The sequence below is a fragment of the Balaenoptera physalus genome (assembly GCF_965194825.1).
Source record: "Balaenoptera physalus genome assembly, chromosome: 20".
Taxonomy (NCBI): domain Eukaryota; kingdom Metazoa; phylum Chordata; class Mammalia; order Artiodactyla; family Balaenopteridae; genus Balaenoptera; species Balaenoptera physalus.
In genome coordinates, this window is record NC_138901.1 from 52,923,822 (window position 1) to 52,950,672 (window position 26,851).

Sequence of the window (26,851 nt, forward strand, 5' to 3'; positions counted from 1 at the left end):
GTACCAAGCACTACGTCAGATGCTTGGCACAAATACCTCATTTAACCTCGCAAGAACCCCATGAGGAGGTGCTGATGTTGTCTGCATTGTACCAATAAGGAAGCTGAGACTCCTCTGATGACTTGCAAAGGGCACACAGCTATTAGATGGCAAAGCTTGGATTCGAGATGAAGGCTATCTGACTTCAAAGATGACTTTTCTCATCATGGCCATGGAGAGGCCTCCTATGAGCAGGGAGCTGCCGGGTCCAAACAGTTGGTACCAGTGCCCAAGGCTAAGGGGGCACTGGGAGGACACTGGCCCGTATCACAGGGACTCCTGTGAGGCTTCACTTGGGACTTCTGCCCCATGAGTAGCACTGGCTCCCAAGGACCAGACCTTGGCCTCCCTGGGCCCCTGCAAAACAGGCAGGATGCCCTGATGGGCCACCCACTGGCTCCCAAACACCCTGTTCTTCCGAAGGAGGGGCCACAGGACCTACCCAGGAGACTGAGCCACATCCTGGACTGTAGTCCCTCACCCTCCAAATCAACCCTCCCTCCCTCCCTCCCCCACCCCCAGAGCTCCTCCCACTATTGTCCTACTCAGACCCCTGCAGAAAAGTTAGCAAAGCCAGCTGGTGGGAAAGAACACATCCAGATGCAGAAAATGTACGTACCAAGTTTTGGGGGTTTGTTTTGTTTCATTTTGTTTTAACTCAAGAAAGGGCTTTTATTATTTTTAACTCACTTCCTAGGAAGTTAATTTTTAAAACACTCTTATGGAGTTTGTCCATCCCTTGTGCTACATTCAGAGACAGTGATCCAACCCAAAGGCTCAGTGATGGGGTGAGCATGGGCAATGAAGCCGGGCCCGCCTTTGAGCTCTGCGAGCGGGGAGCGTGTTCCTGAAACCCCTACCCTCCAAGGCCCCAGTGCAGAGAGGCTCAGGGAAAACGTGCTGATCCGTGAATGGCCTCCATGAACTCTATAAAAGTGTTCTTAAGAACAGTACCGAATTATTGTTTAAGCCCTGGGTTACAATGCCTTAGTGCAGAGGAGCAGGGAGAAATGTGGACCCAGTGACAACTGGCCGCGTTCTGCTCAGAACCTTAAATAAACATAGACACTATATTACAGATGCACGTGCCGGTGCAAGACATGCCGTGTGCAGCAGATGGGCACGCACGGGTGTGCGTGCCCGGAGAGGCGATGTACAGCCGCAGGCACAGACACACGTGGGACGCGGCCTTCCTCCAGCCGCACCTCCTTCCCTTCCAAACAGAGTACTCCCGCAACAGGAACCCCGTGAGGGCGACTGAAATCCCGCAACAGGAACCCCGTGAGGGCGACTGAAATCCTGCGTCTGGCCCATGTTTTCAGGGCAGGTATTTGAGTCCTGCTTTATTTTCCGTTGGGGGTCAGTCTCTTCAGCATTTGGTCAGTCAAGGCCAAGCCAGCCAGCCAGGCACTGATCCCAGAGAGAAGTCGGCTCCAGCTCTGAGCAGGCGGGATGACAACTGTCCTGGGGCGAGCCAGCGACAAAAGGCCCACCTCTCCGTGGCCACCTGCCAGCGTGCACACCCCACCAGGGTTCCTGCTCTAGCGAGGCCTCCAACCTGGGCAGTTGGTCCTTCATCATTGGAACATGAGGGCAGCTTCCGGGACCAGATGGGGAGGCCGGTGCTGGATCGAAGACTGGATTTCGGTTACTTCAGCATCTGCAAGGTCACAGCCCTGTGAGTCCAGGGCCCTCGGTCGATGTCAGCCCTGGTATCTCTGGCAGCCACGGCTCTGTGGAGCCACGGGGGGAGGGAGGGAGGCGGGCAGGGAAGGGTGGTGCTCCTGGTTCGGGCCTCTGCTCAAAGCCTCACTCAGCCCATCCTCCAGAGTGTGAAACACAATCCGGGAAGGCCAGTCCAATCCACTTGGCTGCCAAGTGATGGTGGGTATGCTGGGAACCACCCAAAGCCGGAGGAAAGCTCGATACGTGTTCCCAGTCAGACCTTTGCACCTGCCTCCCCCACCAAGTTACCAAAAAAAAGATAACAAAAACAGAATCTGGATTCTCCAATACTGGCCCCCGCCCCAGTGAGGCCCAGGAATACCCACCAAGGGCTCAGAGCCTCCACGTCAGTGTTCTCAGTAGACAAGAGCTCTGGCAGCGCCCCCCTGAGGAAGGCAGGGTACACCCCTCCTTGTGCAGGTGGCAGCTGAGCCACGCCCGCCCGGCCTCTGCAGTGGTAGCAAACGAGCCTTCCACCTGGCATCTTGGTTTCCTGCCTCCTGCCCCTGGGCCTTGCCAACCAGCCGGTGAGGTTTCTAAGGCACCACGGGCACCCAGTTTCCCCAAAGAATGGGTCGCGCCAGGGAGAGCCAGGACGAAACAAAAGGCTTTGTGGGAGCCCTACCCCCCCAAACCCCAGGTGACACACATTCCGATCCTGTCCCTGGACACGCACTTGCGGAGGTCATGCAGCACGACAGGGGAGGAGGGCCGGGAGAGGGGCCGCAGTCCCCAGCCCCCTGCCTGCAGCGCCGGCTGTTGGCAGGAGGGCAGTGGGCCTTTGGAGGCGCAGGATGAGCGTGCTGCCGGGCGGCCCTGGGCGCATGCAGGGGCTCAGGACGCAGCCTCATCTTCTTGGACGCCGGGGAGCTCCGGGCTTTTGCCTCCTTCACCACACCCGTCTTTCCTGTTCAGGGGACACCAGAGGCAGAGGGACCTCAGGGGTCAGAACATGCATGCACGAGGACACTCACACACACAGGCATTTATATCCACATCTCTCAAATCCCCCCTCACCTACTTTCTAAGCTCATCTCAGTCTCACCCTCCCGCACCGTGGTCCCTTGCTGGTTTCCTCACCCCTAGTCTCAGCCCACAACCCTCCATGGCTCCCTACTGCCTGGAGACGAAGTCTAGATTTCCCAGCCTGGCTTCCGGAGCCTCTCCAGGTCTGACCTTCCTGAGCTGACTTCCCTGCATCCTCAAGGACCAGCCAGGTCACAGGCCTCCTAGGTTGGCCTAGATCAGCCCCCATGGTCCTGGGTCGAAGGGCTTTGGTTTTGCATTTTCTCTTCTTTGTTCACAGGACAGATTCTACCTGTCGGTCTCAGGATTCTGTCACATATCCAGTAGATTCCTGTATCTGCTTTTTTCCCCTAAGACCTTTTTTTTTAAAACATGATCAATGAGTGGATTTTGATACCTTTAAAAAGGATCAATCCCATTTAAATCTACTGTAGAGTTTCAACAATTATCCCGAAGCATAAAAAACAGAGACAATCAAGGACAAATGTTCGGACTCTGATGAGGTAAAACCTGCTTTTCAAAATTAAACTTGAGTCACAGAACTATAGAATGTTATAGCTGGGAAGTATTAAGCCCAATCCCTTCACAGTCCAGATGAAGGAACTGACCTGTCTCCCCATTAACATGTCCATGAAAGGACAACGATTGCCTTGTTTAGTTGTACTCTTGATACCCAGCCCTGCGCCCTGCGTGGATGCGTCCCTGGCCTGTGACTGGCCTGAACCACCACTAGGGGGCGCCGAGTCACAGACACTGAGCTGGAGACCAGACGTCCAGGTTTGCGCCTCATGGTCCTAGTTTCTGCCTGTTGTCCCCGGCATAGTTAGTAATAGCTTCCTCTTTCGCTCTCAAGAGTGGCTCCATTTGGACACAGAATATGTGGTCCCCTACACTATGCCCAATTCCAGCATCGCAGCCCTCAGATCTAAAAGAGCCCAGGGAACCCCTTCCCTAGGCCTGGCCACCTCACAGAAGAGACAGGGAACAGGAAGTAAGCTTTGGACAGTCGAGGCCTCTCCCAGGCCCCAGAGCTCACCCCACTTAGGCCAGGGAGTCTGTCAAGAGGAGGGCAAGAGGTTGGCACATGGACCTCCCTGGGTGCAAGCAACCTCTGGCAGGGAGCAGACACCAGCTTGTCCACTATGATGGGACCCCGTACGTCTGAAGAGGGTGGTCTCACACAGACGAAACCCACATCTGGGCCCCTGGACGGCACAAGTGAAACTGCTCCTTCCCCAGAGGCCGACGTACCTGGACGGCGGCCGCCACTCACCTCCCAGGGGGGCACATCTCCTCCGCAGAGCGGGCTGGCTGGCACAGCCCCTCTGTCCCGCAGCTCCCTTCGCAGGCTAGAGGAAGGCGACCCAAGCCCCAGGACCACATTCTGGTCCAGGACCCCCTTACTGTTTTCTCTCTGCAGGTCTGTGCGCAAACTCCAGCAGGCCTTGTCAGCATCCCACACTTTTATTTCAGTGGAAGAAGGTGGAAACGCTGAGGGCAAGGCCCACGGAGGTCTGCGGAACTGCTTTTCTGCCCTCCCCCGGGAGGTGGCGAATGTACCTGCCGGGCTCTCAGGCGGGAGCCTGCAGCACTGGGGGTTCCTCTTCCCTGGCCCATCATCGTCGTCACCAGTCTGCCTGTCCTTACTCGCTGAGCAAGCATTTACGAAGTGCTGACTGGGTGCACGGCCTCGGCAATGGCCAGATGTACAGCACAGGCCACTCAGGAAGGCAGCTGACCCACCCCGCCCCCAGACCAGGAAGAGTCAGCAGAAGTGTCCCTCCCTCCACACACAGACCAACGTTCTACAAAGAGGTCTGCCTGCAAACCTCGACTAGGCTGCCGTGGGCTGAGAACAGAGGTGCAGACAGGGCCCTGCTCTGAGGCCGGGCGAGTCCCCAGGCTCCGGGCTCAGCCTGCACAGCCTGGAGATGCTGAGAGTGCGGGGAGGGGCCGCAGGCCTCACCCCACCGCAGGGAGCACCCTGCAGGCCTCAGCCCACCAGTACTTACGACAATAAGCTTCCCGGGGCAGACATGGATCGCTCCTCCCTCCGCGCCTGGGGCTCAAACGGGTTCCCAAAGGAACGCTTTCTCAGCATGGACTTAACCAGGATCTGGGGAAGACACATCAGCGTGAGGGACGCAGGCCCCGGGTTCCCAGACGCACTGGCAGCCTCCACCCTGCCTCCCGGACGGGGAGGCTGCTGGGTGGGCCCTGCTGAAGCTCCCTTTCCTTGGGCAGAGCAGGGAAGAGCATCCCAAGCAGAAGAAATGGCAAGAGCACGGAGGGGAGGTGGTTGAGGGTGAATTCCGGGAACGGCGAGGAGCCCGGTGCATCTGGTGCGTGGCGGGCACAGAGGCCAGGAGCAGACCAGGGAGGGTCTGGAATGCCAGGCTGAGGGCATGGGGAGTGCAATTAGGAAATGCCTTCTGGCTACACAGGAAGGATGGAGTCGAGAAGAGGCTGTCCCAGGGGCCAGAGAGGAGCTGCGCAGTGGCCTGGGGGGGGTGCCAGGAGGGGACAGGCTGCTGTGCCCGAGCTCTCTTTGTCCCTCCTCCCGCTACAAGGACAGCTCCATCCTCCTGCCCACACGCATGCAAATTCTCACACACCAGCATAGCATCGGGGTGCCTTCACTTCTTCCCTCCTTCCTTCTTCCTTCCAACAGAAAGTATTTACTGAGCGCCTACATATGCCAGACACTATTCGAGGCACCGGGACCACAATGAGACAAAAATTCTTGCCCTCATAGAGTTTATATTCTAGTTGCAGGGACAGGTAATAAATAAGACAGATCAGTAGAATATATGTTAGTTAGTGGTAAGGGCTCAGGAGGAAAAAATAAAACAAGGAAGGGGGATAAGGTATGACAAAGAGGAGGTTGGAATCTTCGATAAGGGTCCGGGAAGGTTCACTCACTTCTCACTGAGAAGGTGACTGTGGAGTGAAGACCTGAAGGGATGAGGAAGCGGTCCTGCGGACATCTGGGCCAGAGGACCCCAGGCGGAGGGAAGGGATGTTCAAAGGCACTGGGGCGGCAGCTTCCGTGGCAGGTGGTCGGAGTGAACGGAGGGAGGAGAGGAGGTGGGCAGGGGAAAGGGGGGCAGGCAGGCCAGGCAGGGTCCAGCAGGCAGTCAGGCGCGGCTCTTACTCTGAGCAACATGGGAGCCTGAATGAACAGGGTCTGAGCTGAGAAAGGACATGACCAGGTCACTGGACCACCCTGGCTGCTGAGTTGAGTGTTAACTGTAGTGGGGGCAAGCGTGGAGGAAGGGCAGGGGGACAACCTGGGAGGCGATTCCAGTGGTTTAGAAAAGAGTATGGTGGTTAAGACCAGGGAAGTGGAAATAGGGACCCTACGGGGGCTGACAATTCCAGGGACCCCATACAGCCCTGGAGCTCTGTAGAGCACAGGACTTTAGCCCGCTGGCCCTACTGGACCCAGTAGGGAGGCATGAAGTGCACAGGCCAGACCCCAAGCCAGGCACAGGCCCCAGCTCGCTCTCCTGGCCTTGTGCTCACCCCGACTCACTGTGAAACCTCAGCGCAGGGAAAGCCATGGTTCTCGGTGCCCCCCCCCAAAAAAAACCAGATGGTCATCAGGGGCTACGTTAATAACTTCCAACTGTTAACGTGGTAGATGTCCAGAGGAGGATGCGAAAAGCTGAAACATGAGAGGAGAGCGGAGGGAGCACACAGGTGGTGTCTGCCTGACATGCGGGGGCCCCGGGACCACGTCTCCAAATCAAAGGCAACCTAGGCCCTTTCCCTGTCATGTCCTTGGCACCTAGTCCAGTGCCTGGAAAATAGCAGAAGTTCAATAAACGTTAGGAAGGAAGAAAGGGAGGGAGGGAGGGAGGAAGGAAGGAAGGAAATGATTATCCGGTCGTGGTGAATGTTGACACTCAGTGAGGGCAGTATATTTAAATCATTCGCTCTTCTCGCCACACCTCCTGGTCTCCCTCCCACGAGGCTGAATAATGTGACCTTGTTCCTGTGGGCCTCTAGCGGAACGGTGGCCTCAGGGGCCCAGCATCGGGGCTGGCCAACCAGGAAGCCCTCTGCCCCCCACAGGGCCCAGCACAGAGCTAGTCTCAGGCGGCAGCCTCGCCTCCCCCTCCGGCCCTCCCAGGAGTCGGCACCTTCCACCCCCATCCTCTTACCACCGTGGTCCAGCTGGGGATGAGTTTGACTGAGTTCTTCACCTCCTCCTCGGTCACCTCCACCACGGTGCAGTGCTCCTCCTCCGAGGGAAGGGGCTCCTCCCCATTCTTGGTCACCCAGGGATGCAACTGCGGAGCAGAGGGCAGGGAGGGTCAGGGCCACAGGCGACAGACATCGGCGAGCAAGGGACCCAGGCATTCCACCAGCAGTCGCCTTGAGGGTCCAAAGGCCAAAAACCCCAAACCCCAACCCAATACACAGATGTCCCCGGTGTAAGTCTCCCCAGAAGGGGAAACCGAGGCCTGTTTTCTGTGGCCCAGCCCAGCCCAGCACCTCTGGTTCCCCAACCTTGATGTCTGGCACCCCAATTCTTGTTTCAGGGTTCTTGTCTAGCATCTTCAGGATTAAGTCCTTGAGCTCTTCGCTGACCTTTGGCCTAAAGAAGGGGAAGGAAGGAGACGAGGGAGAGACAGCTGATGGTCCTTTGCTTCCCACCTCTCCATTCCACCCTGCTCCAGGCTTCCCTGATCAGTGCACACCAGGGCAGAGACACCGCCGACCCTCCTTCTCAGAGAGCAGGAGGGACACCCCCAAAGGTACCAGGGCGGAAGGAGAGAGTTCCAGAACAAGCGTATGGATATCCTTCTCCCCTGAGTACGAAGTAAAGCAGTCTTCCTCAGGGGGCAGAGGTCACAGACACAAACGGGGTCCCATGGGTGCTGGACACCCCCTGGGAGGCAGAGATGGCAAGGATAATGCGAGAAGAGTCACTTTATGGGACCCCCAAGAGGCCTTCGCCCCCACTCACCATCTTATCTTCTCCTCCGCCTGGGAGGCGGCCAGGGAAGATACCCATTTGACAGAGGAGGAAACCGAGGCTCACCGCCACCCAGAAGAGGGAGGGCAGGGGTGAGACTCAGGGGGAGGAGAGCACGACTCAGCCCCACATCAGCTTCGACTGTCTCTGCTTAAACTTCAGGCTTCGCTGCTACTTAAATTCTTGGGAGAAGGAACCTACTCTCAGGGCTATGACCTTGGCTCCCTCTGCTGTCCTAGACACTTAATCCCTTTTCAAACTCCTGGGCTGGGGAGAAGGATATACCGCCGGGTGGGGGGGGGTGGCGGTGGTGGGGGAAGGCTGGGAGACAGGCAGTCACGGGAAAGGGGAGGAAGCCAGTGCCGTGGGGATGGCGGCAGGGAGCGGGGAGCTGGCGGCAGGTGAGCAGGTGGGGGGACCCAGGGGTCCCTGAATGCCCAGGCCAGGGTGTGCCTCTTCTTGTGGGCTTTGGGAAGCCTTGGAAAAACTTTCAGCAGGCGGCGTGGTGAGATCTGTTGAGCTCCATCAGGGTCACTCTGGCCTGACTGCGGTAGTTGGACAAGGCAGAGGCTTGGACAGGGCAGAGGCCTGAGCTAGGCAGGGGGTGCCGTTGGCAATGGAACCAAGAGGAATGTAAGAGATGGACTCAGCACGGCTTGGGGCCGGACAGGAAATGGGTGCGAGGGGCAGGGACACCGAGGACAACTCCCAGGTTGGTTTCTGACCTGGGCACTCTGCGCAGATGGTAAAAGGGCCCTGAAAAGTGAGGCGCTAGGGGACTCCGGCTGGCTGCCGTGGTAGCTGGCATCATAATCGGAAGAACTGTGGATGGGTGGGGAGGCCTCTCCAAACAGTCCTTCTGGGCTCAGAGACCTCAGTCACAAAGGAAGGGGCAAGGGGGAGGGAGTGGCTTCAAATCCCAGACCCACTGAGCCTCCACTTTTCCATCTGTGAAACGGGGGAGCGCACTGGCATCGTGAAGCTCCCCCACCCCGTGTGGAGAAGGTGGAGGTTCCCCGCGGGCGCAGGGTCTGCATGGGGTTGATGCCACTGGCCTCCTGGAGGCCTTCAGTGAAGCAGCAGGATGAATGTGTGACCTGGGGTCATCCCTGCCCCACTCCCAGCCTCAGAGTTCCCATCTGTTCAATGAGATCCAACCCAGATGTCTGAGACCCCGCTCACATCTCCCTCCATTTGCTCCCAGGGAGCAGCACCCCAACCTCCAGATCTGCAGGCTGGGGTGGGGCCCGGAAAGGACGAAAGCTCTGCTAAAACCCAGACATGCCTCCCTGGGGGTGGGCGGGGCCCGTGGTGGACAACTCACTCCTCCGGGAACACGATGGCCTCATTCTTGATCTTGCGGTGCAGGGCCAGGATGAAATCATCGATGAATGGGCACTGCGGTGGGGAGAGACAAAGGATGCGGGGCCCAGCGCCTCAGCTCGCTGGGGGCAGCTCCGGGCTCCTCGTGAGATGGGGGGGACCTCGTCTAACTTGTTCAGGTCCTAGCCCACAGGAGATGCTCAACAAACGTGGACTGAATGAGTGCGTGACAACCACTCACAGCAAGGCCTGCACTGCCGGGGCCTGACGTTTGGGAACATGTCCCCTGAGATTCCCTCCTGTGCCTCAGCACGGTCCCTGGAGTGGGAGCACCTGCGGACGGGGATCTCGGCACGTCAAGGTTGGGTGTCCGGCCTGACCCAGAGCAGAGGTCAAGGACAATTTGTTGAATGAATGAATGAGTGAATATGTGAATGAATGAATGGCACCATCTACACCTCCCTTGGGATGTCTGCTGTCCCAGGACTCCTGCACATGAATCCATCCCCCCAAGGGGACACGAGGAGAACAGAAAAGTCCCTTTTCCTTCCGTCTTCTTTGAGCTGGGTGGGCTCTATCAAAAGTCACTTTACTTAAGGACACAAAGGCAGGGCCTGCATCTGTCATGCATCCTGGCCCATGGTGCCCAGCCCATGGTGCCAGGGCTGCCCCAGCTCTGCCAGCCCACCCAGCACTCACCTTCCCATAGACAAAGCAGTACAGCGTGACCCCTGTGGCCCACACGTCCAAGGCCTAGAAAGAAACAGCTCATATCAGTCCCCCAAAAGGAATTGACACCCTTTGGTCACCCAGCTTCAGTGGGCCATGGGAGAGGGCAAGTGGGGAACCTCCTTCCTCAGTCATGTATTCACTCAACAAACACTCTCAGGCCCCTGTTCCATGCTGGACCCTGTGCTGAGCACTGGGGACACAGGGACAGCCAGACCAGGGCCCTTGCTGTCAAGGGTTTCCAAGTCTCCTTGGAATGGGCCCAAACCAGACATGTTTCCAGCTCAACAGGTACAAAACCCCCTTCATCTACAGGGTCACATTTGCTGTACGCACGACACAGACGCACCCCAGAAACAACAGTATATGTTGAACTTATACTCGCTAAACCAGCTCTGGCTTCTAGAAGTCATCCCTCTTCCTGATGATCCACTGGAAAAGCCACCATCCACCTTCTTTCTGACACCAGAACAGCCCCTGGCCCTCAGCTACCTCCACAACCCCTTGGGGCTTCCCTGCGCCCTTGAATGTTCCCTCTCTCTACAAGTTCCTCCTCTGGAACCCCACCTCCTCTCCTGGTATCCACTTTCTCTCTTATGTGAATGATTCTCAAATCTTTGCCTACGTATTCCTGCCACAGATGCCTCATCTGAATCCAATCAGGGAACACCAGACAAATGCAAACTGACACCATTCTACAAAATAACAGGACTGTTCTCTTCAAAAATGTCAAGGCCAAGCCACTTTTCCAGATTAAAGGACCCCAAAGAGACGTGACAAGTGAATGCAGTGACTGACCCTGAATCAGATCCTGGACCAGAAAAAGAAAAGGCATTAAAGGACAGTATGGGGACAACTGATGAAATCTGAATAAGGTCGATTAGATAACAGTCTTTTATCGATGATAAATGTCCTAACTTTGATAACTGTACTGAGGTTATGTAAGAGAATGTCCTTGTTCTCAGAAAATATCTCCAGAAGTATTTAGTGATAAAGGGGCATAATGTCTCCAACTTCTATAAATATAGGGAGAGACAGTGAAAAGGTAAATGGGACAAAATGTCAATAATTGGTGAATCTGAATAAAAGATATAGGGGAGTTTTTTGTATTATTCTTGCAATTTTTCTGTAAATTTGGAATTATATCAAAATTAAAAGTTAAAAAAAAAAAACATCTCTATCTACAGCCATCTCCTGAGCTCCACACTCACACACGTGTCCAAGTGCCTCTCGACCATTTCCTCCATAGCAGGACCACAGTGGGGCAGCCAATACTTCACAGGGTAGAGCAGGATGTGCCCGGGGACACACAGAACCACAGTCCCTGCTCAGGAAGCTTTCCCACTACCTCTGTCACTTAGGACAAAGCCCAGACCCTTAGGACTTCCAGACCCTTTAAACTCTGCCCAAGCCCCGCTGTGCCCCTCAGTTCTCTTGTCTGTTCTCTGGGCTCCACCTCCTGCTCAAATTCTCCCCATTCTTCAAGGCCTAGTTCAAAGGCTGCCGTATCCAAGAAGTCAGGGGAACCTCTGATGTCTCCCCAGACACGAGCTCTCCTGCCCTGGCACCATGACCAGAAGGGCAGGGAGCTGGGCCGTCCAGGCTCCGTCTGTTCCACAGCCCAGACCAGAACTCAGCACAGAGCAGCTGGCGGCAAGTACCTGCACGGAAGACTTGGGGCCGTTTTGCTGGAGAACGAGAGGAGGCCCAAGTTGGGGGAGTTTGTCGGACTCCAGAAGGAGGCAAACGTGAGGGAGGGGACCATGTTCGGTCCCTCCTGAGACATGAGGACCCTGGCACCCTCAGGTTGGAAATGGGACCCCGTGGCACGTACTCCCACCCCTACACCTGAACCCCAACCCAGCCCGGGTCCTGGGAGCCACCTTCCCACTGAAGCTCTGGCCGGACTCAGAAATGGCCTCGGGGGCCATGAACGCCGGGGTCCCGGCCGTGCTGGACAGCCGAGCGTCGTTCCCCTCAAACTGGTTGCTGACGCCGAAGTCGGCGATCTTCACGTGCCCGTCGTCCCCCAGGAGCAGGTTGGATGGCTTGATGTCCCTGTGGATGATCTTCTGGTAGTGCACTGCAGAGAGAGGCAGCTCGAGCGCTGGCCTGGGGCCCTGCCGCCCAGACTCCCCACCTGCTCTCGCCTGGCCGTGGAGGCTGCTTCCAACTCCAGGAGAAAAGGAGCTGGGACTTCCTGTCCTCCGCACACATGCAGCTCTCGAGGACCTTGGAAGAGGACTTCAGGGCCCCCTGCTCAGCTATGCAGTGAAGATACTAACCTAGGCTGTTAGTAACAGAGCCAGGACTGGACTCTTAGGAATCTTTGGACCCCAAGTCCAGTGCTCTCTCCATGGCAATCAAGGCACCTGCCACTGAGGGTGGACGTCAGAGGAAACTGGGGGAAGGGGTCCTCCATAGGCCATCCCTGGCCCTCCCATGTGAGTGTTGTCTACAGGCTTGAAGCCCATCAAAATCTTTCCCCAGTTCCATCCCCCCACCCAGCCTGTCACAGCTGTCCCTGTTCCTCAGACTGAGGGTGGGATTGTGGGGTATCCTGCAGAGGTACCACCTCAGCCCTAGGGACTCTGGGCTGATGCAGTTTTGGAGAGGGAGGGCACCCCAGGCCTTGGGACTGCCGGGATGAATGTGGCCGGAGTAAGGGTCTGCCCTCTCTACTAGGCTGAGCGCCCACCCTGCTTCCTGGGTCCAGCACTGCCGGGAAGAGACGGGCAGCTCAGGCTGAGACGGCCAGGGATGTCCCAGCAGAGAAAAGGCACTGACCTCATCCCACAGCCATCCACTTATGGGCTCCCTGCTCAACAAATATGTTCCCCTGGACCAACAGACCCCAGGATGTTGGAGAGGAGGGAAGATGGAACGGGAAGGAGGGAAGGGGAGGGGGAAGGAGAAGGAGAGGAAGGCTGGGGGCAGAGGGAGTGAGCATCATATATTAATAAGAATAACAACAGGACCCATGGCCCTATAGCGATTGCCTCCTATGTGCCAGGTACACACAAAGCATTTGACACACACCCATCAGAACACAGAGGCTCAGGAGGCTGTGTATTTGACCATGGAAAGTGGGCTCAGATTCTTATCTCAAACCCTGGCATCTCACTTGAACTCCCAGCTCTTTATCCACATGGATATCCCATAGACATCTCAACATATACCTCAGTATTTGTCAATCACATATTTAATTGAGAACTTGATTTCTCTTGTCTGCAACCCCCGCCCCCCCCGCCCCCACCCCCGCCTAAACACACACACACACCACCACCGCCAAACAAACAGAACAGAAAAGCTCTGCTCCTCTTCTAGTCTTTCCCATTCAGTTAATGGCCATATTATCAGCTGCTCAGGCCAAAAATCTCAACTGCTCTCTCCTTCAGACCCCACATCCAATTCAGCAGCAAGTTCTAAGGACTGGACCTGTGAGATATATTCCAGATCCGACTGCTTCTCCTACCTGCATGGCTGCACTTGCCCCGTCTGTAAGAATCAGGCCTGAGCCTCCCCGACCACAGGGCCTTCCCAGGGCAGCCTCAGCTCTCCCTTCTGGGGGCCAGAATCACAAGGTGGGTCTTCAGCACCGGGTGCCACCATTTGTCTGCCTGTCCAGTCCCTGGTGCTGACCGGATCACTCCAGAAAGCCCTTCATCATGGTTAGCTGGGTCTTGATGAGGCTTTACCCAAGAGCCAGATGGGATTAGCTTGTTTTTTCTGCTTTTTTGTTTTGTTTTTTTTTGCAGGGAGAGAGGATGGGAGACAACAGGCCCAGGACAAGAAGTGGGTGGAAGCCGAGCTGGTATAGGGTTGTGTCTGCTGCCGACCACACCAGGGTGAAATGCCCCCTTCTCACACCTCTAGGCCCTTGCTAGGGACTTTCTGCAAAGCCCTCCCCTCTCTGTGCCTCAGTTTCCCCATAGGCACAAAAACAGCATTAAAATGAAGGCACTGGAGTGGCTCAAATGAGATAAAGACATTCACTGCAGGTCAAACCTCAGCTGGTCTTCACCTGTTCCCCTAGGGAGAGAATATGCTTCTGATAAACCAAGCTGAGATTTCAGAGGGATGGGCTGTGCCCCACTCCCCAAACCAGGCCAGAACCCTAGGTGCCTGCGGGCCCTCTTCTCCCCATGACCAGTTAGTCACCCAATGCTGCCCACCCCACCTCGTTCACATATGCTCCCTGCTGCCACTGCCCTAATCCAGGCCTCACCATCTGTCAGTTGGGCTGTAGAACCAGCCTCCTCCCTGACCAGCTGGTGGCCTCTTGCCCTCCATCCAGCCACCATACGCTGCCAGACAGAGCTTTCCAAGACACAAATCCTATCACTCCCCTCCCCTGCTCGAAGCCCTCAGGGGCTCACAAGGCTGACAGGATAAAGTCATGAAAGTCCTCTATGGAGGCATTCCCAGCCCTCGAGTGCAGCCTGGACAGTGTTTACAGCACCGCCTTTCCCTAACCCTGGCTCCCAGGTTGGACTTAACCAAATTGAACTTCTCCCAGTCTCAAATAGTACTCCCCTCTGTGCCGCTGTCATGCAGTTCTCTCCGCCTGGTGTACTCCCTCCCACCATGCCTCAAACTAGCCAACGAACTCCTACTCATCTTTCAGGACCCTGATCATAAGTGGCCTCCAGGAAGCCACCCCTGGTCCCTTAGTGCTCTGACAGCCCCTGTGCCTCCCCAGCCTTGGCAGGCACTGCTTAGGTTCCCGTCCCTCCCACTAGGCTGCAAGATCCTTGAGATCACTTCTGGGTCTTTGGCATCTACACGCCCCCAGCTGGCACTTAGTAGGTACTCGTAAATGGATAAATGAATGAATAAATGAATTCCACAGATGATAGAGGCTAAACTAACATCCTCCCTTCTGAGCTCTCATCACCTTAGGGCCCCTCACAGTAAACCGACTCTGCTACCACCCACCGGCTCCATGCCAGGACAGACTCTTCCTCGAGCCGCTGGACATAAATTCCTTCCCACAGCTCTCGAGGCCCAGTGGAGAGGCTAAGCTTGGCTAAGAATTCAGCAGAGGTGAGATATATGCTGAACATCCAAGGCGCAGGCCGACGCGGTGACGACCAGGCGCCGAGAAGGACCTGGCGCATGCCTAGTGAAGTCTGCCGCCACCCTACCTGTTCAGGGAGTTTCGGCCCCGCCCACACGCCCATTTCCCCACCCCCAACTAAAGATGATTGGTAGATCAGCACTGATTGACAGGAACTGCTCAGAGCCTGCTCAGCCTGGGCTCCGTCTCCTTTTGTGTCCCCTCCACTCCCCCCGGCTCTCCAGCCCCAGGGGGGTAGGCAGCCCCTCACTCACAGTACTCAAGACCCAGGATGATGTCCCTCAGGTAGAGACGAGCTTGCTCCTCGGGGAAGGGCTTGTCGCAGGGCACTTCCATGACCGGCCTATGGGGAGGGCGGGGAGGAGGGATGTTTAGCCGGAATCAGGATGAGTAAAGGCAGATGTCAGGTGGAGGGGAACAGGGGCTGGGCCGTACAGACCCCTCGGGACCTTTTGGGAGCCCTCTATGCTCGAACGGGTCCCTAAAACCCAAGATAGTAGCTTCTTCTCCCATATAATGAAAATTTGAAAACACGCATAGACGCAAATATCCCTTTTCAATCACTACAATTTCAAATTAGCTTTATCTTAATTTCTGATTGGCTTGATATTCCTTCTTCTAAGTACTTAATTATCTATAATCAAACAGTTGTGAAGATGCCATTTAGGGCAGTGTTTTCAAACTGTAGGTCCAGGACCAAGAAGGTCATGAAATCAATTCAGGATGCCTACTGCTTTTTTTTTTTTTTCCTAATGAAGTAGAATATATCAGAGTACATCACATGTAATACACTGTTTTATAAAACTTTGGTTTCAATTACAGATATGGATGGCAATGTAAAACTTGTATTTCTTACTTTGAATGGAGGTCAAAAATGCTGAAAGCCCCTGAGTCTAAAATGGACACCACTCCCTGCCCCTTCCCCAAATTGGTCTTTAGGTAGCCTCCCAGGCAGAGAGACAAGTCACAGCCTGTATTCAAGGCCTTGGCAGTTAGGGCCCCCAGCCCACCCAGCCCCGTGCCCTTTACTGCATGTCTGCTGTTCTGCACATACCCTGAGAAGGTCAGACAAGGCAAACATGAGTTACAACCCTAGATTTCATCAGTGACTTGCTGTGTGACTTTGGGCAAGCCACTTACCCTCTCTGAACCTCAGCTTCCCTTCTTGTAAATGGGAGTGAATGGGGTCCCAGCCACCCAACTCACAAACTTGTAAAACTGAAAGAACTCTTTGTGATTTGAATACAGATGAGAGTTGTGTTCCATCTCTATACTTTTGCTGGAGAAATATTCCTTTCTTCTCCCTCTTCTCCATCAAAATCTTCTTTCCAGTTCTTCAAGGCCTGGCTCGAAACCCACCCCCTCTTCCTGAGGCCTCCCTGGCTATTCCAGTCTCACTGACCCCACCGGCCTTCAAAGAATCATCCTCTTGGTCTCTCGTTCTGCCCCCACTTCCCAACCCAGACCACAGCTCCCTAAGGACAGAGCCTGGACCTCTTTTTTTCACTAGAGTAGCTGACCCCAGGACTAGGGATACAGGGAGGGAAAGGAAGACTTGACCTGCCTGATCGGGATGGGGAACTCACCCCTTTCTCAGGAGGTCAAACACTGAAAGAAAAGAGAAGAAAAGAAGAGCAGGTAAGGTGCAGCCAGGCTGAAAAAACAGCCGATGCCAAGGTTCCTCCCTGTTCTGGAGGGTGGGAGAGGGGGCAGGCATCCAGGCATACTTGAGGGAGGGATAGGACAGGGGTCCCAGGGTATCAGAGGAAGTAAATGAGAGTGGGTCGACTATGGACCTGCCTCACTAGATTCTCAGGTGCCAAGTGAGGACCGTCAACATAGACCCCTTTTATAGGGGGGAAACTGAACCTCAGAGAAGGGGCAGGAATTTTCCTACAGGTCACAGCAGATAGGCAGGTAGGAGAGGGAGTGGAGACTAAAGACTTGGCCTCTGATTCCTAAGCCAGTGTTCCTTCTGGCCCATTCCCTGAGAGCCGCTAAGCCCAGCCCTGAATCAGGCACCAAGGACTTAAGTAATAACAACAGCATACTATTACTAATAATAGCTAGTGTGTCTTGTATATAATAACTCATTTACTTCTCACATCAACACTATGCGGTAGATACCATTATTATCCCCATTTTACAGGTGAGGAAACTGAGGCACAGAGTTATCAGATGGGGTCTGGGAACCCACATCACATAGCCTACTTCTTGTATCTATCTGATCCACCATCTCTCCGATCAGTGGAGTGGGGGCTTGGGAATATTTGTTGAATCTAACTGGATATTCTGAGCCTGGCTCAGCAGGGCTGGGCAAGAGAATCTGGGCCTTGAGAACATGTGTTTCCTCCCTGCCCCCAGGAGGTCAGTGCATTGCACACGGCCCATCTGAACGTCAAGTGTGTCCCCGGGGAGCACTCAGACCCACCGGGGTAAGCTGCTTTGGGGATGAGCTGGGTCACTCACCCAAATAGAGATTGTCCTCAGCTGGGTCATCCAGGACCTGGTGAGAGGGAGCAGACATGAGGGTGAGTCTTGGGGAGTTATGGGGTGGGCATCCCAGGCTTCCTCATCCTCACCAGCCCCAGGACCCGTAGTGTGCTCCGCAGCCACCCTGGACGATGGAGCAGGAACTATGCAGGCACCAGGCAGATGAGGCCTCAGAAATCACTGGCCCCGACGTGGGTTCACCACATGGCACCCAGCCCCTCTTCCCCTCCTGCCTCCCTCACTTCTTGCCTCTGGGGCAGCTCGTCCCCCTCCATGAGAACTTGAGAACATCCCAGACCAGCCTGAACTGACCCCAGAAGCCTCCCGGCAGTCCCCACCCCAATTCTGGCCCTGCCTTTGGCATATTTCCCTCAGCAGGACCCCTGGGTCCGTGCCAAGTGCCCCCTGCACCAGAGGCTACTCCACAGGCCTCACTGACTCACCACCTACCTCGATCAGCTTGACCACGTTCACGTGGTCCAGCTTCTTCAGGATGGCAATCTCCTGGTACACCCGCTCCAGGGGCAGCAGCTGCTTGGCTGGTCCTCCCTGGGCAGCCTGGGACCCTCTAGGGGGAGGGCGACCTGTGACCAGGAAGGGGGGTCCAGCCAGTTGCAGAAGGCTGGGCCTCACCACGGCCCTGCGACCAGCCTCAAGCAAGAATCTTGCAAGACCATGGCCTTGGCCTCAACCCCCCAAGCACAGTCCCACCACCAGGCCTTTGCTCACGCTCTCCCTGTCTACCCCCAGTCCTAACAAAAACCAGCCTCCGAGGTCTCCTCCCCCTCTGCCCCCAGGCCAGGAGCTCCCAAGCCCAGGACCAGACAGATACGTACGTGGAAAGCCATACTGCTTCAGTAACTTCTTCTTGGAAAGAACTTTCATTGCCTGAGGAGGGAGGGACAGACATGTCACTTGTGTGAAGCCACCAGGGGTTAGAACAGGCTGGTTACATGTGGACTGAGGTCCAGAAAGGCACACGAGCATCTGCCACTGGCACTGAGGCTATGGACTGGCTGCAGTTATGCTGGGTTAGGAGGTAGCCATACCTGAACCTAGGCCTTACCCCTATTCCCCCCAACAAGCCTTTCTAGAGCTCTCCCCTTGGAGGCATCCAGCCTCTGCTTGCATATTCCCAGGGTCAAGAAGCTCATTCCCGAGAATTCCCTGGTGGTCCAGTGGTTAAGAAGCTGCCTTCCGATGCAGAGGACGTGGGTTCGATCCTTGGTCAGAGAACTAAGATCCCACATGCCGCGGGGCAATGAAGCCCACGCACCACAACTAAAGAGCCTGCATGCCGCAACTAGAGGGAGCTCACTCCCTTCACAGGCAGCCTTGTCCTCTGTCTTAGCACAGCATCTGCCCACCCACCAGCCTCCTAGGGCCCAGCCTCCTAGGGCCCAGCTATCCCCAGACTCACATAGTGCCTGTCTTCACTTTCGTTGTAGGCCAGCCTCACCACGCCGTAGGCACCCTGCAGATAGACACAGGTCAGCCCCCACTGGACAGGACAGCCTCCCCCAGGACTAGCCCAGGAGAAGGGGAGCCTGAACGGCTCCAGCCCCCTCCTCCCGCTTCCCATCTCCACCCCTGCCACCAGTGGGCATAAATTTCAGGCGGGCAGAGAGAGGGCTCCTATGCCCTGGTCACTGCCCCTGCCGGGCTCAACACAGCTCTATGCCTTCCCCAGTCCCTTCCATCAAAAACTCTGGGGAGGGGACTTCCTTGGTGGCGCAGTGGTTAAGAATCCGCCTGCCAATGCAGGGGACACAGGTTCGAGCGCTTGTCTGGGAAGATCCCACATGCCGCGGAGCAACTAAGCCCATGTGCCACAACTACTGAGCCTGTGCTCTAGAGCCTGCGAGCCACAACTACTGAGTCCATGTGCCATAGCTACTGAAGCCCACGCGCCTAGAGCCCGTGTTCCACATTAAGAGAAACCACCGCAATGAGAAGCCCACGCACCACGACAAAGAGTAGCCCCCGCTCGCCACAACTAGAGAAAGCCCGCGCGCAGCATCGAAGACCCAACACAGCCAAAAACAAATAAATAAATAAATTTATAAAAAAACAAAAAACAAAAAAACTCTGGGGAGTCAGGAATCAGGAGTCATCTCCCACCCCCCACCCCAGGTGTTTCCTATAGAGGACAAAACCTTCCTCATTTCCAGGCTAGGACCTTCTTGGCCCAGCCTCACATTCCCAGAGGAGGAGAGGGGATTTTGCCAAGCAGAGGATCTGGACAGGCTGCCTCCGCAAATCCCCCAGACAAGTTCCCACTGCTCCTGGCCTGCCCCCAGGCCTACCTTGCCAATCTCACTCTGCAGCTTGTACTGGTTCAGCTGCACACAGTCCTGGTGGGGGAAAGAGGGAGGACATCAGGTAAAGCTTGATCCAGAAGCAGCACTGCTCCCACTCCAGGAGCACGTCCAGGGCCCCATCCTGGCCCCAGGCCCCTTGCTCCCAGACCCTGGGTCTCACCAACCTTTCAAGTTTACATAGGCAAGTGAGGTGGTGCCAGTGCCAAAAGTGACGCCGAAAGTGACAAGGAGACTTGGACAATGTTTGAAAACATGAATGGTGAACCACGCCTATGCTTTGCTCCCTAGGAAGTGGTGGAAAAAATGCACTGATTCCTACCTGGATGCTGGGGGCTGGGAGACCCTGATGGGAGAAACCCATGAGCAAGTATTTCCAGAAGCAGCTGAATGAGGAGACTGCATGGACAAGACAGATGAGGAGAGCCTTGGGGACAGGAGACCAGAGCCCTGGCTCAGGCGTGAAAAGCTCAGCTTCTGAAGCCTGTAGATTGCTCGTACTTGGGTTCCCTTTCAGATCTAAGTGGCAAGGACGGAGCCCAGAGGCTGGTAGCATGCTGGCAGCTTCTGAGTCAGAGCAGACTCTAAGAGGCAGGATTAGAGGTGGAAGGCTCAAGCTGGGGAAGACTTGGGGGACAGGAGGACGCACTGTCTATCTTCAAATCTCTAAGAGGACTTCTTGGGGGAACAAGGGAGGGACCTATTTCCTAGGCCTGGACTGGGGGTGGGAATGGTGAGACTTACAGGAGGCAGCAATTGGCTCAGATGAAGTTCCCCTGGGTGGGAAGAGACCATGTAGTGAGGTAGTGAGCTCCTCAGCTCTGGGGGTATGCAAACCAAAGGCTAGACAGCTGTGTGGCAGGGATAGGAACTGCAAAGGGTCTTCACTGAGGACTACTGAAAAGCTCGTGGGCACCCCCTAGCTCTGCCCCACCAACCTCTGCGTCTGAGATGGCCACGTGGTGGGACTCGATGGTGGGCCTGCGCCACGCCCGTGGGGAGATGTGGCTGGTAGGCCCTGTGGCGTAAGGCCCAGCCTGGGCCTCCAGGCAGCTCCCTGCTGGCCGCTCCTGCAGGGAGAACTTCCTAGCCGAGAGGCTGGGCCGGGCGGCGGGGCATCTTGAAGTACCGCCGGGGATCACGGAGGCAGCTCTGGCCCGTGATGGAGGGTCCACACAGTTCCTGGTGGGCTCTGGGCTGCCATCCGTCTCCTCCAAGTGGGCCACATCCATGGCTGCCACTCGCTCCACCAACTCTGCCCGAGGGTCCGGGCAGCAGACCGCTGGGCCCCCCTCCATTGCCACAGTCAGGGGGTTCCTCTGTGCAGCCTTATTGGGAACCTGAGAAAAGAGGGCAGAGAAGCCTTCAATCCTGGCCACAGAGCAAGGAGGTCAGATTTCCAGGCCCTTCTCCCATCATAGCCACAAACTGTGAGTCCCACCTCCATGTCTTTACCTGGCCTGTTCCCACTGCCTGGGTTGCCAGCATCCAAACTCAGGTCTCCCTACTAACTAAAGGAATTCCAGGAACTCATCTGGCTCTGCTGCACACCAGCCCTCTAGACCTCAGTGTCCGCATCTGTAAAACAGGCACAGTCACATCAGCCTTCCTGGCTTCACAGGGAAGCAGGGAGAATCTGATATTCTGGAGTCAGGACAGACAGACATGGGCAGAACACTGGAGGCCCAGCAGTACTGGGAGAAACAGAGCCCCAGGTCAGCTCAGGCCCCCATCCAGCAGACAGCCCAGTGACTCACAGCCCCACCCCCTGACAACAGAGCATTCCAATGCTGCTGCTGTTGCTGCCTGGAAGCTGAGCTGGGCTCCTGATTCTCCAGGCACCCCCCTCCACCCGTCACTGCTTCCAGGAAGACTTCCCTGGGTCTCCAGCCTCTCCCGCCCGTCTCACCTCCTCCAGGAGACCTCTCCAGGGCCACAGCACAAGTCTCTCACTGCTCCCTTCCCTGCCCTAGCAGAGCCGACAACCCAGGACAGGGTCCATTAGAGGAGGGGGCTGCTACTTTGGTGACTGTGAAGAGAGACTTCACTGCACTTATTTCTCCTGGTTTTTCCTTCCAGTTTATTCATGTGGCTAAAATGTTCCCCACATCTGTTCAGGCTGAGATGCTCCCCCTGGCCTGGCCTTATATCCACCCTGGCCCTATTGTAGTCTGAGCCCCCATCTAGGCTCCAGGCCAAGGACTAACTCCAGCTTGAACCCCAAACCAACCTCCAACATCCAGCCCCAGCCCTCACACTTGACTACAACTCTGGGCTGAAACCTGACCCAGGGCTGAACCCTGATACTCAGGCTGGGACTCCATTTCTGCCCCAGGCTGAGCACTGGCCCCACCCCACTCGATGCCCCTCCCCTTTCCTGGACCAGACTCAGCATCTTCTCAGGAAAAGGAAGTAAGTGGACTCCTGACCCTCTGCCCTTCCTGTCTGGCGGTAACTTGTGCTGTCACCACACAACAATTTTGAGAACATGGTCTCCGTTACACCCCTTATTCCCCCATCACCTTGCTTTGACGGATGTCAAGGAGGCAGGGTTCACTGGAGTCCACTGGCCACAGAGGAGCCTGGGCTGGGTTCCAGTCCTGCCTGCCAACCTACTGTGGGCCCTGGGCAGCTCCTTCCTGACTCTGAGCCTCAGTCTCCCCATCTGTACCACAGATGCAGGACCTTCCCAGATTCCTAGGTCCACAGCAAAACTTGGAGATGGATTGTGGGTAAGGGTGTGGTCCAGACCCCCTGTGCCTGGCACACAGTGTATTGTATGAGTGGAAGCCTGGTGGAGCTGTTGTTGGCGTGCAGAAAGGAAGGGAGAAGGGAATTTAGACTGGCAACAGGAAAAGACATGGACACTGGACCTATAGGAGTGAGGGGAGTGGGGGTTGGTGAGGCTAGAGCATCAGGGAGGCCTCTCTGGAGGAGGTGAGAGTGGCAAGTAGGAGTAGAACATTGGGGAGGACTCTCTGAAGTAGGTGAGGAAGGGAGTAGGGCTGGAGCATCATGGAGGCCTCCTTGGAGGAGGTGGAATGGGATTAGAGCATCAGGGAGGCTTTGGGAACCAGATGGCTGCAGGAAGGAAGAAGCCAAGGCTAAAGGGAGCCCTACAAGCCTGGCCCACCCTGTAGGTGGCTCACCCTGCCGCCCCTCCCCCTCACTCTGTAGGCCCTTTTTCTCCCACCAGAATATAAACTCCACAGGTTAGGGCTCTTGTCTGCCTCGTCTCCATAAGATTACTGGCGTCAGCAGCAGTGCCTGGCACAGAGTAGCAGTAAATATTTTTTGAATGAATGAGTGGTTGCCATAGTGATCATTACAGTCCTGGCCCCATTAGACAGATGGAAAAGCAGAGACAGGAGAGGAGACCCCAAGGAGCCTAAGCCCCAGCCCATGGCAGGGAACGAATGGCAGTGTGCGGAACTCCTGTCCTCTTGTCCACAGCAGTGACCGAGGGGACTGAGAGTCACCACAGGCAGAGGCCACAGGCTGCCCTAGCCCATCAAATTTGCATAAGATTTCCCTGAGGCTGTTACCCCAGCCACAGGCCATCCTCCTTCAACTCTCTTTCCCTCTTTTCTCAGATTGGGAAAGTAGGGCCCAGCAAGGGGCAGGGATGGGTCTGAGGTCACACAGCAGGTCAGGGCAGAGCCTTCCTGCTCCAGTTTGGGGCCCTGTTACCTGGTTGAGGACCCAGGCTCTGAAGCCAGGCTGCCAGGCTATGCTCCTTCCTGGCCATGTGCCCATGGGCAGGTGACTGCACTCTGCCTGGGTTTTCCCCATCTGCAGAATGAGGTTAACAGCAGTATCACCCGCCCGCAGGGCTGTGAAAAGGAGTGTACACCCTTCCCGGGCTCAGAACCAGCCCTGCCACTAACGAAGCCCCGTAAAACGGAGTTGTGCTGCTGTTGTTGTGATTGCCTGGGACACGCGGTGGCCCAGATGGATGCGCGGGCGGCACAAGACAGCTGTGAGGGCTGACGTCAGGCCCTCCGCCCTCCCTCCCGCCTGGATCAAATTCAGGTGACTAAGCACGTCTGTGCAGGAGGCGCCCCGGGGAGGCCCCAGGTTCCTGCCTCGTGTCCAGGCGACAGGGCCGTGTGTCCGCGTGAGAGAGTACGTGGAAGCAGGGCTGTAGGCTCGGGGTGACAGCGTGTGTGGGGGGTGGGGGGCGGGGGCGGCGGAACACACACAGGAGGGCATCTGCACAGAAACAAAAATCTATGGGTGGATAAGTGTGTTCACGTGCATTGTGTGCCTTTAGGTCTTTGTGTATGTGTGCCCCAGAATGGGGGGTGGGGCCTGCGCCCCCGGGGGGCCATAGGAACCTGATCCCACAGAGTCACGTTTGAACCTCCCACATGGTCAACAGTCTACCAGCCTGGGGCTGCCTGCTGGGCTGGGCTGTGTGTCTTGGGCAGGACCCACCCCTCTCTGGAGGCTCACCCAGGGGGTCTCTCAAGGCCCTCCCTAAGCTGAGGCCTCCGTGCACACTACGTAGAAATTGACTCAGCAGGTGGCTGGGAGCCACATGGGCAAATAGAAGGACAGACAGGCTGGCACCCAGGCCCAGGGCAGAGCAAGGACTCCTATGGGCATAGGGAGCCTCCCAGGGACCAGCCTCGTCTGCAGCCGAGAATGGCCAGGCTTAGGCCCTCCCTCACTGAAAACTGCCACCCCAGTCTGTCCTCCCAGCCTGTGGCTGTGCTGTCTGGACAAATCACTGAACTTCTTGGAGCCTCAGCTTGCTCATCTGTGAATTGCACAGATAGCCACCATCGTGCTGCCTCCCAGGGCTATGGGAGGAAAGGCATGAGACTGTGAACGTTGAAGCGGATTGTGCCTGAGCGACGTGGAGCTGGGACGAGTCTGTGGCACAGGTACCGAGGGCGAGCCCTGATGTACATACAAAGCACAGCCCCACATCTGCCCCGCTCCCAGGTGGCCTGGCGCATTACCCCCTCAGGCTTCTCCTCCCAGGCTATGTCCCTCATCCGCAGGTGTCTGGCTATTCCCAAGGGATGCAGACCCAGGCTCCAGACCCTGCTTGGCCAGGCCTCCCCCTCAGGATGTGCCTCATCACCTGGGTCCCTCGGAGGAGGCCCAGCGCAGGACAGAGCAGGGGTATCCTGCTCTCATCCACGTTGGTTCAAGCAGCCCCACCTGGAATGACTTCAGGGACTAGTCAGGCCTCACCCTGAGTTCTGCAAGGCTGCTGAGAACCTCAGGACAAGGTTGAGCAGGGGACCAGCTATCATCTAGGCAAGACAAACTGTGGCCCTGGCTGGCAGAGGGCAGGCCAGAAGGGAAAGCTGTAAGGAGGTGGTCCAGTCACCCGGGCCAGACACAGAAAGTGGCCTTGACATCACTGGGCTGCCTCACAGGAGCCATGTTTATGCTCCTGACAAGTGTCTGGATGGCCCTGGCAACGGGTGGCCTCTGTGGCTCCCACCCCCACCCGGGATGACTCAGTCCCCTCGAGGGAGGCCCAGGCGTCTGGTGCCAAGTCATGCTCGAGGACGCCTGCTGTGACGACGCGCCCCGCCCCCCCATTCCCAGGGAGGCCCCAGGCACCGAGATGGGCTCTGTGCCTGATTCAGCACGGCAGCCCTCAGCACATCCTGAGCGCCCTTGGCTGATGGTCTCCAGGCCTCCCCCTCTCCCTCTGCCCCTCCGCATCCTCCATACCAGGTCTGCGCCTCCTCCCCTCCGTGTTCCCTGGCAGCTCGGTTCCAACGAGGCTCCAATTCAACTCAGCATTTCCCCGAGTCTGCTCTTCCTCCTCTGTCCCCATTGCTGAGACAAGTGCCCCCCCCCACCAGTTCTCCCAGCCCAGAAACCCAGGAGCCCTCCTTATCAGCCATCTTTTCCCTTTTGCCCATCCTTATCCCCCCTAATCCCACACTTACTCTCCACTCTGGCTGCAAGTCCCAAACTGCAGACTCTGTTCTGCTGCCAGGCCTTTGTCCAAGCTGTGCCTTCTGCCAGAACACACCTCCCTCTCCTTTGCTGCTGGAGGGCAGTTCAGACATCTCCTTCCTGATCTCCCCACTGCTGTGCTGGATGAGGTCACTGAGCCCAACTCCTTAAAAAGTCCAGACGCAGACCTCCACTTTCCTTCCCCCCTGTTTCCGCCACACAGGCCACCCACCTCCAGGCTCACACCCCAACCCCACCACACCCCATCCTCCAGACCAGTTGCTAGAGGGAATATTCCTAACATGCAAATTTGGTCTCAGTTCTTCCAGACCTGGCCTTCCGGGATCTTGGAATCTGGAGGACAGAAGAGCAGGAGACCTAGACTCAGACTGGGGCTCACAGGCTAAGGAGCAGCCAGGGACACAAACTTCTGGGACGCAAACCCAGAGTCATTCATTCATGCAAGAAAAACTCATTGAGCACCTGCTGTATGTGCCCAGGCACTGTGCTAGGTGCCCGGAAATAAAGCAGCGAACCAAAAAGACCAAGTCCCTGCTCTGATGAAGTTTAATTTCTAGTGGGGCAAGAAGCAACAAACAAGAAAGCCAGGAATTAATAGACGGTATGTCAAACAGTACATGCTATGGAGAAGAAATACAATCGTGTCAGGGGAATCAAGAGTGAGGCACTGGGGGGTGCTATTTATACAGGGCAATCAGGAAAGGCCTTTCTGATGCAGGATTTGAGCAGAATCTGAAGGAAGCGAGGGAGCGAACAGTGTGGACATCTGGGGAGGGCATTTTAGGCACAGCAACCGCAAAGGCTGTGAGGTGAGACGGTGCTTGCGCTGTCTGAGGAACAGCAAGGAGGCCAATGTCACCAGAGTGGGGTGTCCACGTGTGAGAGGTACCTGATGGCAAGCAGAGTTACACCTGGATGACAAGGCCCAGTCATTCACTGTGCCTGGCCTCAGGGATGGCTTCCTGGAGGAGGTGGCATTTAAGCTCTTTCATGATTGCTGAGTACAGGTTGCAGAGGAGAGGATAGAAGTTCACACTGTGCATGACAGAGAGCCACTTCCTGGCTGGGGCTCAGGGCTTGGCTTTGGGGGTCTTTTTGGACAGAGACCAGGAGGCCTCGAAAGCCAGAGGAAGGTTTTGAGTAGGGGAGTGATTCAATTTGGATGAGGTTTAAAAAAATGATCCC

General features: G+C 56.3%; 1 protein-coding gene across 6 annotated transcripts in view; it reads right to left on the reverse strand.

Annotated features, from left to right (window-relative positions):
• Positions 1 to 671: 671 nt before the first annotated feature.
• The window catches only part of CAMKK1 (calcium/calmodulin dependent protein kinase kinase 1), a 28,296-nt gene continuing 2,116 nt past the window's right edge, over positions 672 to 26,851 (reverse strand). For 2 of the 6 annotated variants that reach the window (XM_082443887.1, XM_082443886.1), the window contains exons 2-16: positions 20,656 to 21,057; positions 19,706 to 19,753; positions 18,820 to 18,873; positions 18,236 to 18,287; positions 17,850 to 17,983; positions 17,376 to 17,412; positions 16,493 to 16,514; positions 15,161 to 15,249; positions 11,710 to 11,909; positions 9,797 to 9,850; positions 9,099 to 9,172; positions 7,306 to 7,393; positions 6,957 to 7,085; positions 4,803 to 4,906; positions 672 to 2,671 (exon numbers count right to left, since the gene is read on the reverse strand). In XM_082443887.1, coding sequence (XP_082300013.1) covers positions 2,599 to 2,671; positions 4,803 to 4,906; positions 6,957 to 7,085; positions 7,306 to 7,393; positions 9,099 to 9,172; positions 9,797 to 9,850; positions 11,710 to 11,909; positions 15,161 to 15,249; positions 16,493 to 16,514; positions 17,376 to 17,412; positions 17,850 to 17,983; positions 18,236 to 18,287; positions 18,820 to 18,873; positions 19,706 to 19,753; positions 20,656 to 21,015 — 1,518 coding nt within the window. In that variant the 5' untranslated portion in view covers positions 21,016 to 21,057 and the 3' untranslated portion in view covers positions 672 to 2,598. Of the gene's footprint in view, positions 2,672 to 4,802; positions 4,907 to 6,956; positions 7,086 to 7,305; positions 7,394 to 9,098; positions 9,173 to 9,796; positions 9,851 to 11,709; positions 11,910 to 15,160; positions 15,250 to 16,492; positions 16,515 to 17,375; positions 17,413 to 17,849; positions 17,984 to 18,235; positions 18,288 to 18,819; positions 18,874 to 19,705; positions 19,754 to 20,655; positions 21,058 to 21,172; positions 21,296 to 25,635; positions 25,812 to 26,851 lie in introns of those variants that run through there. The other 4 variants (XR_014257994.1, XM_082443885.1, XM_082443884.1 and 1 more) reach the window with 4 other exon arrangements.